Source organism: Tigriopus californicus, chromosome 9 (assembly GCF_007210705.1).
Source record: "Tigriopus californicus strain San Diego chromosome 9, Tcal_SD_v2.1, whole genome shotgun sequence".
NCBI lineage: Eukaryota > Metazoa > Arthropoda > Copepoda > Harpacticoida > Harpacticidae > Tigriopus > Tigriopus californicus.
Genome location: NC_081448.1, coordinates 4,953,421 through 4,968,222, shown reverse-complemented (window position 1 = coordinate 4,968,222; position 14,802 = coordinate 4,953,421). Strand labels below are relative to the sequence as shown.

General features: G+C 43.4%; 2 protein-coding genes across 2 annotated transcripts; one reads left to right on the top strand and one right to left on the bottom strand.

Annotated features, from left to right (window-relative positions):
• The first annotated feature begins 3,680 nt into the window (after nt 1-3,680).
• LOC131887360 (tropomodulin-like) lies at nt 3,681-13,361 on the top strand. Its single transcript, XM_059235949.1, has 4 exons — nt 3,681-3,898; nt 9,716-10,610; nt 11,190-11,344; nt 12,257-13,361. The coding sequence occupies exons 2-4, from the start codon at nt 9,750-9,752 to the stop codon at nt 12,528-12,530; spliced, it is 1,290 nt and encodes a 429-aa protein (XP_059091932.1). The 5' UTR covers nt 3,681-3,898; nt 9,716-9,749; the 3' UTR covers nt 12,531-13,361.
• LOC131887363 (uncharacterized) lies at nt 13,290-14,209 on the bottom strand. Its single transcript, XM_059235953.1, has 2 exons — nt 13,911-14,209; nt 13,290-13,615 (listed from the first exon to the last, which is right to left on the bottom strand). Exons 1-2 carry the CDS (start codon nt 14,136-14,138, stop codon nt 13,400-13,402), a joined length of 444 nt encoding a protein of 147 aa, XP_059091936.1. The 5' UTR covers nt 14,139-14,209; the 3' UTR covers nt 13,290-13,399.
• Nucleotides 14,210-14,802: the final 593 nt, after the last annotated feature.

Here is a 14,802-nt window from a genome sequence, read left to right as displayed (position 1 = left end):
TGGTTGAAACGTCGAACTCCATTTGGGAAAAAGCTTGAAGGTACCTCTACAAAGCTCAACCATGCTTTGCGTAATGCCATTAGCCCAATGGGCTTCTTCCTTTCAAATAATTAGAATCTATTGATTGAGGTGCCAGTTCGGAGGTACTTTTTATATCGTGAACCTTGAAAATGTCAATGTAAATTGTGGTGCTCTCCAAACTTGGGCAATTAAACATTTGAAAGGGAGGTGACATGAGCTGGATTCTTCGATACGGTTGTCTCCTCTCCTCTCGTCTCACCCGTTGACCTCGCAAAAGCCATAAGAAGTAATTTTGACCTTATTGATTTATGGAATTATGGCTCAAATTGAACGCCCATATGGCAAATAGCCACCAAGATTTGTTTGGATACTTCTTATAGACTTCAAAAAGGCTTTTGAACCCCTGTGGCGGTCGTCTCAATGGTGAGACGAGAGGGCTAAGCTGATCATCGAAGAATCCAGTTATGGTGTAGTGGTTAGCTCAAGTCCCTAACATGAGAGAGGTCCCTGCTTCAAGCCTCGAGTCTCGACCTTCCTCATACAAACTTTCAGACGCTAACCAGACCCACAGCTCACCCCTTCGACCCTAGCACCCCAATCCTAAGTAGAAAGCGTTTCTGACTTGTTGCTAAAGAGATTAAAACCCCGTTAATTTGCCACCAATCAACTCTAGGGTATTCAGTATTCCCTTTGCGAGTTAAAAGCTGACATCATTTTCGTCATGGCGTGACGTCTTTGCACCTATGTTAGACAACTCTTTTTGTTTTGCTTTCTTTCTTTTTTCACTATCCTCTAATTAATATAATATAATTATAATATTATAATTATATGAATTATAATTAATATAATAGGGTAATTAATAACATTTGAACTCAGAGTGATTGTGATTAACGGCAATTGAAGTCAGAGTAATTGTGGTTAATTATATTGAAACTCAGAGTAACTGCGATTGTAATTAATTGCATTTTAACTCAGAGTAATTGTAATTGTAGTTAATTGCATTAATTAATTTCAATCTTCTTTCTCGGACTTCTTCATTGTTCAATTTGCTGCCTTCAAATATTCGTAGGTCGTATGTAGGCGTTGATCTGGTAGCAGCATTGAAGTCAAACTTGGACAAGCTTTTGACTAAAATTCCAGATCAACCTTATATTCAATGGTTATCCAAATCAGCCAACTCTAATTCGTTGGTCGATCAAATAATATCTATAAACAAAAGTTAAGTAAAATGCATAAAATTCTCGTCTTGAACTGCTGGGATTCCAATTCCAGCAGCGGTAAGGAAGTCCGCAAAAATTGAAAAAAAGAACTAAGAGTAACTGTAATAGTAATCAATTCCATTTGAACTCAGAGAAACTGTCATTGTGATTAATTACATTTGAACTCAGAGTAACTGTAATCGTATTTAATCACTTTTGAACCCAGAGTAACTATAATTGTAAGCAATTACATTTGAGCCTAAAATAACTGGAATTGTAATTGATAACATTTGAACTCAGAATAGCTGTAATTATCATTAATTACTTTGGAACTCTAAGTAATTCTAATTAATAATATTTGAACTCGGAGCGCTTGTTGTTTATTACAGTTTCACCAATGTGATTGACCTTATTCAATTACAAATTACAATTCCATTTTCACTCACAGGGCACGGTTTCACTCACTAACGAGTAGACTGAATCATTCTTGGACATACATCATCGTTCATCAGTCAAAACTAGAGGGCTAGTCAGAGAAGCGACACTCACGAGATTTCTGAGATTTTTTTGGCTCCCTCGCGGCTGCCTGGTGTGTGCGATGGGGATCGGCTTTGTACACATTTAGTTACGTGATTCTTAAAATCAAGTTCCGAATTCAGGGAGCCAGTGAGTTGATGGCTCGTTTGTCTGCTTTGGTTGGAACTGAGCAACGCAAGAGAAGTCGATCAGCCCAACACCCTGCTGCCCAACTACCAAAATGTGTTCAAAGCAGTGTCTCAAGGAGATTGGTTGAAGTGACTTTTCCCTGACAAGCCCTCTAGTCAAAACCATTTGGTTCAACATATTTTCTGCTCGTTTGTATATGCTCTAAAAAGCTCTATCTCATCAATTTCTAACGTCTTTGGCAAACTCCAGATGCTGCATTGCAAGATGTTCAAGTATGCAATTTGTAAAAAGATAAATGCAAACAATTTTCGTGCATATCCAGACGCAAATGCAGCATTCATGACATGAGGTCGTAAAATGTTTGTAACTCTTAGTAGATAAGGATTTGCTTTTATCATGAATCATTATTCTCAAGGAGGAGGACATGGGGGTAATTATTAACCAGTGTTTCTTGCTTTGAAAGGGGTGCTTAGATCAATGCTCCTCCTAGAAATTTCTCAACAAAATTCTTGGATGCTAAAATCCAAGCCCTCTGACGCACAAGTAATCCGATGCCCGATTAAAGATGTTAGCCGACCAATCAAATGTCGTTTCATGTTTGTGACAATTTGGAACGTGGGACGGATTCCCACCTCAACAAAAGTGGAAAATCTAACTAGCATGGGTAATCTCGGTTTGAAAGCGCGACGCACGATGTATGTATACATGGTGTATTTGTTAGTTTGGGCTAATTAAAAACGAATCCCGAACATTTTATGAAGAGTTATTAAAAAAATTTAAGAGTTGTCGACTTTAGAAGTAAGATGTACATTGGAGCACATGATATTTCAAATGTCTTTAACAAGTTAAGGCCGGATTTCTTTATCCATGATTGACTAAAGTTGTTAACTGTTGGAAAAGAATGTCCACATCTTATTTGATGGTTGCGATATTGATCATATCACTTGGTTTTTTTTTTGCTTGAATAGACTCAATATAATTATCCTGACATTGGATTGAGGCAAGGTTGAGGTGATATTCTTTGAAGGGGTTACGCTCTACCTTCAGAGCTCACAAGAGCCCAACCCAATTTCTACAGCTTTCAAAATCAGGGTAACCCAGAGATAACGAGATGTAACAGGTCTTGAAGGCTAGATCAACTTGAACCTTAAGAAAAATCATTGAAAAGAACCAAACTGTTTGCCCACTTAATTAATTTTTTGCCCACTGTTGGTACAAAACTTCACATAATGTCTCCATGGAAGGAGTATTACTTCCTCTCATTCTCCGTCACCCTAAACAAAAGTCCATGGCAGTCCTTTTCCCAGGTCTGACCTACCCGCTCCTGCGATCCTGAATTGCCCGAGCGTTCTCCGTTCTCTGGCATGGGGAAACTGCATCTCCATGCTACTACCCACCCGCATTCAGCCAGAGGGGAACAAGAGCACACACCAGATCCATCCCTAGTTGTTTACAGTTTTGCCAAAAAGGCTTTCATAGAGACCAATATTTTCAAAACTGGCTACTTTTCACATTTAAAGGCTACGAAAAAAAATGATGATCACCCACATTTCATTGCCCTCATTCGGATTTAAATGAACGTTATGGCTTTGATTACCCCTCTCAGATTGATCTGCGAGCCATACACACGCCGTTCCACCTAATCACATGATGCTGAAGCCAATGGCTAGTTTCGATCCCTCACCATCCAAAGCACTCAATGGCGCCTTTTGTCCTCGACTTTGACCTAGAAGGGCGCTGATGACACCGCAAAGCTGATTCCATACACACGCTGCTGACTTCATAAGCTGACTGACTCCTCTGTTCTAGGAAGTAGCAAGTAAGAAGGAGCAAGCAACTCTGGATTGAGCATTGATGGTGGTGGTGAGGGTAGCAGAACTGTAGAAGTGTGTTCCCGTGAAGATATGTGTCTGAAAGTGTGAATGTGAGCCCTAGAAAACCTCAATCGAGTCCTGGCCAAAGCTACCGTGTCAAATAGTGATTTTCAATACTACCCACTGCCCCTCCCTCAGGTGAGAACACCAACGCCCAAAGTTCGGAGGGAACCTCCACTGATTTGGGCAGAGAAAATGGAGACCTTTGGGGACCATTGGACAGGGTCAGAAGAGTCAGGCATGGGATCGATTTCATACTAAAGATGTTAATTGGAAGAGAGAACCATGAATGATATTTGGCTTCAATTTTTGAGCTGACCATCGGGAGAAGGGGTCAGAAGTTGACTGTCCTCCAGGGTTGGGAGAATTGCTAGGAACATGTGGGACCTCAATGGGTTCATCGATTAAACACAGTCCAATGGTTTGTTCATATGTGGGTTGGTTCAATTGAAGAATGTGCACAGATCCATCGTTCTGGCAATGTGAAATTGGAATTGACCGTGGTAGGTTCGATAACGGGATTAGAAGCAGAAAAAAAGATAAAGCAACCGAGGTCAATTCCAAGACATTCAGATGAAAACTATGCACCAAAATGATGTTCAATGCCAACAAAATGTTAATTCAGACCGTACATTGAATTTGTATCACTCAATCATTCTATCGGTAAACAATAATATTTCAATCATTGGCGAGAAGGAGAGAGTCAAAATTGGATTTGTAGTTCATACTCCAACGTCGGCGGCTTTTTATCCTGAATAATGAGGTTTCCTTGTATGTTGATCCCCTTATCCGACGATAGCCTAACACGTTTGGTGACTCATGCAATGGCTCATCATAGATGTGGAGGATCCAGACGCCGAAACGTTCACTTAGGAAGGTTAGGCTCCCTCCAAAAAGCCGAGATATCGATAAGAATGCCGTCTAAGATATGTTGGGGGCTAGAGAAGTTTTGACTCACTTCAAAACATGTTGCTCAGCAAAACTGAAAGAAATGACTCAATTTGCATAGTCAGCGGCTAATTTATGCTGATGCCGAAAATGAGGCCTACTTTGGGCTCAGCTCAAGCTGTTGAGAGAGATCCTATTACAGGTCCGTTTGGGAACTAATTAGAATGATGAATGCCCAAGATCATCTTCCATAATGCGCAATTCATACGAAACGTGGTCACATTTTACTTGGAGGAGGCACAAGCTATATATATATATATGTATACATTGCTGTTTTGGTAGGGAGAGGGATGGGCCATTTCGAGCTCATGTGTGGCATGCCAATCAAGACTTTGGGTTCGTGCACACTTCGATTCTCTACATGTCATGGTATGTCAAATTGGAACCAATTTTGTGTTGGTTAGGTGCCAAAAGTCACAAAGAACCTCGAATAGATAAGGCACAGACTCATGCACACAAGGAATCCCTTCTTTGTGGAGTTGCTATAGACCCAACGATCACGGTGTATGCATGCATCATGGCTAGATGTGCCCGCAAGATCGATGGATAGACAGTCATTAGTATGAATCCCTCGTCTTCGATCGATGATGGCCAGCTCTTCACTGATGCAAGAAGCACTTCTCAGGATCTCGGATATTGTAATTATTATATTTACTCAAGCCAACAAGGTTTGGGGCGGGTGCACTCGCACATTGTCTGTGATCAAGGCCGATGGGTCAATTCCTAAAAATGTGGACCTGCTCACGAAGTTTTGTAAATTTTGGTCATGATTAAGCAATATTGACTTTGGGGGCCCATTTATGAATTCCAAGGGCTACAGTTGGCTCCTTGCACTACCGAGATGCCAAGTCCGATAATGGCGCATTATGGTTAACTGAGGAGCTCTACAGTCTATTCATGGCAGGGGTATTTATTTATCTGGAACACGTAATCATTATCGTGCGCCCATTAGGCGAAGCAACCAAAACCATCCATTCGTGACAACCAAACTCCAGGTCGATCTCAGTTGAGCGCCTTTTAAAATCCCCCGGAGTTCAAATTTAATGAACGAGGAAGTTGAATACACTTTTGAGCAGGTTCCATTGCGAGATGCAATGAAAAGATTGAAATGTCTTTTGAAGACGTTTCTCAGTTGATCTTAAATCTTGGCCATGTTTTGTCACAGATCCTCGTTCTGCCACCAAGGGGTTATTCACTGGAGTGGATGAGTCATTGCATTTCATGTCGGTGTATAAATGCAAATTTGGGCACGAAAACGAAGCCCAATGTTGACTCTCACTCGAAATGCCTTCCATGAAACAGCATAAATAAATACATGAACTATTGAACACCCTCAGTAAGCTATGTGTGCAGGAAGTGCGCCTGAGCACTAGAGCACAATTGTCGTCGTCGGTCAGGCATTCTTGTTACGGTGACGGTGGTTTTTACTCTTTTGAAGACAAGTCGGAGAAGCCTTTTTCTGTTTCGTTGACTCACCTTCATTGTGGAAAAAAACCGGGGTCGGGCGTATTTTGGGGTGCCAGCTCCTCGTCTTTGTCACCCTCAGGTTGTTGGAAGTTGGGCCGACATTCTGGCGGCAATTCGATCGTCATCAAGTTCTTTGATGATGTCTAGTGATAAATCACACTCCAAATGGGAGACCTGCCCGCTGTTGGTGTCCGCATTCCTTGGCTGGGGCCAAGTTTGTGGTGCTCAATCGACCCTTTGTTCCCGGGGAGGATTTGGTGTTTTGTATCGTTGACTAGAATTGATTGGAATGGCAAATTGATGGCATTGTGGCACGTCTTAATGGGTCTTTGCAATTGTTTCCAAAGCTCATTCATTGAAACAATTGCATAAACTCTGCACTCACCACTTCTTACAAAGGAGGGAATGCTTGAAATGGGGACTAGATTTTTGAAAAGCGTGGCTTTAACTTGAAGAGTGGTTCACGATGTAGCAAGGGAACATATCTGGAGTTGGTACTGACATTACCCAGCTACTAAATGATCAGATGTCGTTAAAAACAGGATATTTTTCAGAAGCGAAGGCTTCGTGACAATCCAAGAATCTAGGATAATTAAATCCGGCTGATCTATCCTAATCTCAATAGCGACCGTCCCGTGTTTAAGAGCTCCAGTCGACCAAGTAACATTCCCATTGATCTAGCTTTCCGAGACATCAGGACCGTATGAACTTGTTTCGTCCTTTTGGTTTTGTGAGGTAGGAGATTTGAGTCCAATTTGTTTCGCCATTCCCGTTTCCGAAGCCTCTTCGTCTCTGTTCGACCCGATTTATGTGCGGGTAGAGATCGACCCTTGGTTGGGTTACTTGTTATTATTAGTTCTGGGCGTTGATGCGAATGCACATCACCATAGATCATCATGGATCTTGTTTGCCCTCCTCCTTCTCCTGCTTATCCTTAGCATTACGAATAGAACTACCATAGGATCCAGGCGGCATCTACATGTACGTATGTACATCATGGCTCAAGATTAGTTAAGCATGACTTGAATCTCGACTGTGATTTTCCTTCTGCCCCCGTCTACCTTATTTAATGACCTTGGAAGCATGGCACTTTGAGAGGAAGTTTTCATATCGGTATTCCGTATTGTAGACGCAGTGTTTACTACACAATTTTTGATGTGTGAGACAGGCAGGGAGAGAGAAAGAAAGAGCGCAATCGTTGCGCGTGTGTTGGAAGTACTCCAATGGTTTTCTAATGGTAGTGACAAGCATTTATTATTGCCAACCCCCTTTTCTTTCCTTTTCTTTCTCCTTGGCTGTCGTCAACTCGAATCCCATGTTTTGTGACTTTTCCTCCTGGGCCGGATGGAAAGAACCAAGGTTGCGTGTTCAGATGACAAATCTCAGTCATTTCTTTGATGTGATGAATCATTTGTCATTTCACTTCGGGCTCCTGCTTCCATTTCGATTGCTCCCAGGGCCCAGACAGCTGGATGAAAAACCACGACAATATGAGTGTGAGTTTCTGATGGTAGACTGACCCTCACATCAGTTCCATTAATCTTGATGGCGAGTTTTGACGCGATTCGTCCGAAATTTTTAAACGAAGTCATCCATGTCACCGTGGACGTGCCGATTGACATGAATAAACACCGAGGAGGATGTCTAGCTTCCCACCAACTGTCTCATTATCAAATGTGACCCACCCGGTTATTCGTGATTGTTCAACCTCGTCGGGTCTTTCGCTTTGTCCTTCTACATTAACATAAAGTTCGAGATCATGCCTTCGAGAACGCTTGACACGCAGAACCACCAGCCAAATGAACTCGCACCACCACCACCACTACCATCTACATAAAGTCGAATACTTGAAGCTACTGTCATTGTCGCTCAAGGAGATGGTGGTGGTGATGGTGGTAGTGGTTGAGATTGAGGGTGAGGTAGGCAGTAGTAGTGGGATGAGGAGGAGGCTTACTTCTTCTTGGGGTCACGAAGGAATCGACCCTTGTTTACCTTACAACTTCGACATTGAACCGGAATGACGCATTCGCGCTTGGTTAGCTCCGCTCCGTTACGATTAGAAGAACTACACATTCCAATCTTGTTCTGGCGCCCCATCACTTGCTTTATTATCCTCTTGTACCTTAACCGCCCTCCCCTCNCCCCTCATCCTCATCCTCTCTTCTCTTTTTAATTTCAAAAAAAGCCTCCACGTCGATCTCTTATCGTCGATTTGAGTGAGGTACCTCGTCGTAAGTAACAATCTTGCGGCAATTAAGGCTTCCAAGGAAACTGTAAATGAAACATGGGAGCGGAGCCTCAATAGATTTCGACATTGATCACGTCACGTGCTCGGTCAAAATGCATTCTAGAGACCCAGTGCCATATTCCTTGAAACTGAGATGGTGGTTGTGACGTTGATTCGTTCGCTCATTCGTACACACAAATTTACCACGTATAACATACTATGCCCAAGATTTGAAGTGGACTCGTCTTCGTTCCTAAAGGCATGTAATGATGCCTTCTTAATCTCAGACGCAAGTTGAGCGACTAGTGCTGAACAATACTGTGTACCACTTGCTGCTGGAAGGTGGAAGTGGTGGCGGTGTTGGTGGTGGTGGTTGTAGTGGGACTGACGGAGATGACGAGCCTAGTTGCACAACCAGGATCACTCCATGTAGTATGAATGAGGTTCCACTATGTAAATATAGGATGGAATTGACGAGTCTCAGAAGCACGTAGGGTCTAGGAGGTCTTGTGATGATTGAGGTGGATGGGTTCTAACCAAAGATTTAGTTTCTACGGCGCAAATTCCCCCTCCTTCTGGTCTGGGAATCAGACTTGCTAGGTTTATGATGAACTTTTTTCTAGGAGGAAAAGAAGATCCTTGAGAGAAAATGCAATGCGCCACTTTCTCCCAAAGTCTACTGGTTCTTAAGTTTTCTTTCCTCTTATCGTAATGAGAGTAAGGGAAATTCTCACTAACCTCCGACCTGTACTATTCGTTTTCATGTGGTTTCTTGAGAAAAAGAGCGGGATTTACGCTAAAATGACGCTTCAATGCCTCCCATCAATACCAAGTAAAAGACGAAGTAGCATCTCCTCGTCACGGAGGATACACCGAGGACCTGATTTTTTGGCCCATGCTTGGCAGGTCTTTGACTTCCAATTCATGGTTAGCCGGACGCATTGACGCTCCTGGTTTTTAAACTTTTAGGACTGAACTTCGTTCTTCAGTTGCTCTTTGAGCTTGGAAGTGATAAGACGTGAGAGAGAGGCAAGGAGCCCTTCGTCATTGTTTGTTGCCATTTATAAAGAACGACATTCAACGAAGAACAAGGAGTGACTCGGGAAGTTGTGAATACTCCGAATTCAATTGGTCTCTAACAACGTAGATAGAGGTGGGTTTCTAAGGTAGATTTGAGTGTCGTGATTCGTGCGAGAGGAGAGGAGAAGTGAGAATTAATTCCAGACTGTAGTGAAATTGTGTCGCTGAGGCTGAAATTGAACAACGTGAAACAAGAGATTTGAATTAGACGATTCTCTGTTCTCTTCTTCCAGTGACAGCTGCCTGCAACCTTTTCATCCTGCGAAAATGAGTCGAATGGTAATGATTGGCTCCTCCCGGGATCCCAAGCCCGATCCTCTCCAAGAGCTGGATATCGATGAGCTGGTGGAACGACTCACCCCCGGCGAGATCCAACGCTTGCTGGATGAATGTGACCCCGATGACCCGCACATTCCACCCTCCATGAGGAGCAACTACAAATGCGAGAAATCCTCCACGGGTCCCTTGAATCGCAAGGCCCTCATGGACTTCATCAACGAGCAAGCCTTGAATACGCCTGACATTCCTGATGTGGTACCCTTTGTGCCGGGAACCGTTCGTGGGAAGAAATGGCAGGCTCCACCCAAGCCCGAAAGCACCAAACTGGAGGAGAAGATCGAGCTGGACCTCGACATGGGCGAGGAGTACGAGATGGCTCTGTCCTCGGCCTCGACGGATGAGATCGTGGATCTGGCTGGTATTTTGGGTCTGCACTCGATGATGAACCAGGATCAGTTCCACTCGGCCCAATCGGACAAATGGGCTACCAAAGCCGATCCTACCATCGGCTGGAACGGAATCACCAAGGCCACCCCGCTCAAGGAGTATCCAGCCGAGGAGCCCAACCGCACCAAACCGGAGGATGTGGTCTCCAAGCTGAAGGCTGGAGACAGCTCCGTAGCCACTGTAAACCTAAACAATGTGGCCATGAGCGAGCAAACCATCCTGGACCTCTTCGACGCTCTTCGACATTCGGATGTTCTCATTGATCTATCGATGGCCAATTGCATGATCACGGACTTTGTGGGCTGTAACTTGGCCACGGCGCTCGAGTCCAACAAAACCTTGGAAAAGCTCAACATCGAGTCGAATAGCATCACGCCACAGACCCTTGTCAAAATATTCGAGGTGAGTCAGGAAGTGGTTCAAGAATTTACGACCTAACAAACGGCTTTTGATCCGACCCAGGGGGATAGTCCTTTTTTCCATTGGTCCTTCTCAATTTCAGTGCTATTGGCCTTTTTTTGGAGGGCTACAGTAAGAGAAAAGACCGTCATTAGGGTCCTGTGGATATTTCTGCGAGGGTTCATTTCCGCTCTCAAACGTTGCCAAACCGTAAAGCATGAATGAAGTGCTCGGTTGTCAATTCGGAATTTCTAACATACTCTTACAACTTAAGTTGAAAATTGAGTGAGCGAGCTCAGCGAGTTCACTTATTGGCTAGATAAATATTTAATGAGTGCCTTTACAAGGAAGAAACTCACTTCAAATGGGAGAGCTTCCAAAACATCAGGGATTTGGCCGGATGGACTAAGGCCTATTTTGACTTGGTTCCCTAGGAACGCTTTTTCGAAGCCGCTCTTTCTACCACCCGATATTTTATTACCGCCCCTCCCCCCCCTTCCCTCTTGAAATGGCCATCAAGCATTTGATCTCTTCTCCTTGAGGCTAGATATTGTCTTTTGACGGCTTTCTTATCGCTTACAGGCAGCAAACGTTCAACAAGTCCTGACGAATATCAAGGCCAGCAATCAACAAGCTCAGTTCTTGGGGAACAAAGTGGAGATGGCCATCACTCGAGCCGTGGAACAGAACAAGACCTTGCTGAAAGTGGGCCTTCACTTTGAATTTGGTGATTGCAGGTGAGATCATGTGATGCTAAGGACCTCTTCGCCGACGATCTTCTTTGACGTGTGCCAACTTTGTCTTTTGACAATTTTTTCCTCGAATGACGACACACTTTTCCTCATAGGACTTAGCTGCTGGCTTAATCCTTTGGTTCAGGAAGGTTTTTAACCAAGCTCACGTCTCTTTCAAAAAGAAATGTAGGGGCGGTGTTCCCATGAACATGTTTTGACACGACGACTTGAGTCGACGTTCAAATAGTGCAAAGTAGTGTGAGACATCTTTGAGGGTTGGAACACTGTTTGAACGTTTTAGAGCGTTTTGTTTTTGTCGACCATTTCATTGGGTGTTTGAAGTGATCCAATGCTTTCTGTATATTTATACATTTCGCTTTATTTGCTTACAAGCTTTGTGTTGAGTACACGCTTTGAATTACTGAGACAGGGAAACGTACATTGTACATGTCTAGAAATATCGAGTGATTCTCTGTTCCCATGCATGCTACATCTAATGAGATGGGAAAAACGAATACCACACTTGATTTGCTCTTGGACGTTGATCGTGAAAAATCATGTTCCGAAGTTCCTCATTCAAAGGATATAGATGATGGTTGGTTTGAGATTCTCATGAACATCTTTCCCATTAAGGATGTTGCTATGCTCTTCCGTCACTTCAATTTCATCATTGCTCTTGGCTCCTTTGTGCCAAGTTACTGGCTCAAGTTCAGCCAATGAAGAATGTATTCTTTTCATTTCTTTGGCAACCACAATAATGCCAGCAAATGTCACTCTGTTCTCAGATTTCCATTTCAATTGTGGGAAAGCACAGTGGACAAAACAAGTTTGCCATCTTATTCTTACATTTGCCAAGGTCGTTGTGAGAAATTTTCTAACCATACATTTGACTCCGTTTCCTCTTTGTTCTCATAGAAATCGTGTGGCAGTCCAGTTGCAAAAGAATCTGGACCGAATTCGACTCAAAAGAATGGCTCACAAACTTAGTCGGGATGAGAGCCAACCTGCGACCAATGGCAGCTCAACCAACAACTCGGTTCCACCTCCATCGGTCTCCAGTAATCGCACTGGAGGCTATTTCGGACCTCTGCCGGGTCAATTGCCCACCAGGCATAAATCACCCGAAGATGAGGACGAATATGAGTATGAAGATGAAGAAGAGGAGGAAGGTGACGAAGAGCGTCGTTAAGAAAAGGCGAAAGCACCCGCGTCTGTGAGATGATGTCGACGATTGAAGTGACTGACACACCCATTTTCGTTTTGCCCTGGCTAGCATGGGACAAGATCAATTCCCATGCCCCACCCATTCCTCCCTCTTTCCTCAACGACTTTTTTTTTATTGTTTTTAATGAAGGTGTTGTGCCTCGTTTTTTGATACAATCATTTCGTGCCTGTCAGAAATGTTTCTCCTCCTTTTTTATTGCAATCTTGTTTCACTTAAATGGAGTCATGTTCCCTATTTTTCTGGCGCCACCCGTGAATATTTATACCTTTTCGTGCTCCTTGGCTAGATGCCGAACCATTGAATGGTTTTTAGTCAAAACACCATGGCCGAAAAAAAAACACCAGAAACATCCTTCACGAGTTTTAATGGCTTTGCATGCAAATTTGTGGAAGATGATGATGAAAAAGACAACCCTCTGTCCGAGTTCAATGATTTTGACAAGCGCGCAACCAACCTGGAAAAAAGGCGTTCTGCCATTTATTCCTACGCTTCGAAGCAAACTCCCGACACATTTCCGACATTTTTGGCACCTCCAACCACACCCACAACCGAGCAGACACTCCTCTGCCTGCTCTTTTTTCCTGTAAATACCAACCTCAACCATTCAAGTCAGTTCTGTTGCTCTAAATATTATCTTAGTTATTGATGTTATACTATCAATAGAATTTTGCTGCTATCCTTATTCCATGCCCTAAAAACCTGAGTAGCCAGATATCTTGCACGTTATAGTTCATCTCGAAGACGAATTGTCTCCTAGATTGCTTTATTTTCTAAATAAATCGTGTCTCCAAAGCAGTTCTCGCCTCATTCGGCTATTGGCTTTCCACTCCAAATCAAACGCATGTGAATCGGGCGACCTCATCGGTCGAGTATGCCGTACATCCTCCACCCACAATGATGTCGCCACTGCAGTACTCCCAAGGTCCGATATCGTCGTAAGGACACAGACCATCGGCCCCCGTGGCACTTCGGATCACATGATGAGATCCTCCACAAGCCACATCTCCAGGAACGCAATCCACCACTGACCAACGGTCTGCATCAAAGATCTGCAACAGACAGTTATTTCAATCAACGACCCAAACAGACCGGTTCAACTTATGGCTTGAGGAATGTCCAACACGCCGCCAAGAGTGTTCTTGACGTCATCCAGACCGACGCGAATAGACGCCATTTTTAGCGTGTCCAGCAAGGAATGAATAGAGCTGGAAATGGGTAGGAGCCAGACATTCTTGGCATTTTCTCATGACCTTTGCTCTTGGCCATGGTCACTTCGTGGAAAGATAGCTGGCTTTACGAGATTTAGACGGATGACCAGCCAGATCAAGGGAAGGAAGGACTCACCAACTTGTCTCGAAGGCCCATGCAATCGTAGCACTCGTAAAAGCTCAACCCGTTGAAGATTCCGGCGCGTTGCCAGGTGCCCATGTATCTTGGGTATTCATTGGCTAGTCCACCTTCGGAGTCTAGTTTCATGCTTTCGCATTTGGTGCATGAAGCCTTGGGCTCCAATTTGCTCGCTGAGGCCAAGGACACGATGAGCAGGCTGCTCACAATGAGTAAGACTTTCATGATGACTTCGCTCTGAATGGACTTGCTAGATGACTTGACCACTCTGAACTGGCCTAATTTTCCAAGAGAGGCAAGGATTTAAATCAACGACTTGGTTGTCTTATCAGCGCGGATTCACTTGCTGTGGGTAATCTTTGAGTAGTTTAACTAGATTTCCTTGATAAGACACACATGTATTACGTCAATTGAGGGTTTATTAACTAATGCGAATAACAGTCCTGAACTTTATAATTCAACGTTATTATCTCATACACGCTGTTCTGCTTTGAAATGCCCTTTTTCTCACGACAGTTTGAGAAAGGTAGAACATTTTTCTTTTGGAGGAAGAAGACTCGATATTGTATTTTCGTACGTGAACAGTCACAAAATTGCATTGAAAAATTGAATTGAACGTCCCTCATCATTGCTCGAATTCAGTGAGTCAATTTTTTTATGCTTCCGATTTTCCTGAGAAGGGGACGATCTAATAGCCACGTGTCTTTATTTTAAAGCCTAATAAGCTTGTCTGATCTTACTTTGGTATTTCAAATTGCATCAGAGTGATTAATGCATTAGCAAGATGAGCAAGGGGTCTTTTTATACGTCCAGCATAAAGGGTCTTTACTGCGAGTTTTCTCGAGAGCGTTTGCAATCTCAAACAAATGCTACTAGTTCACATTATTCT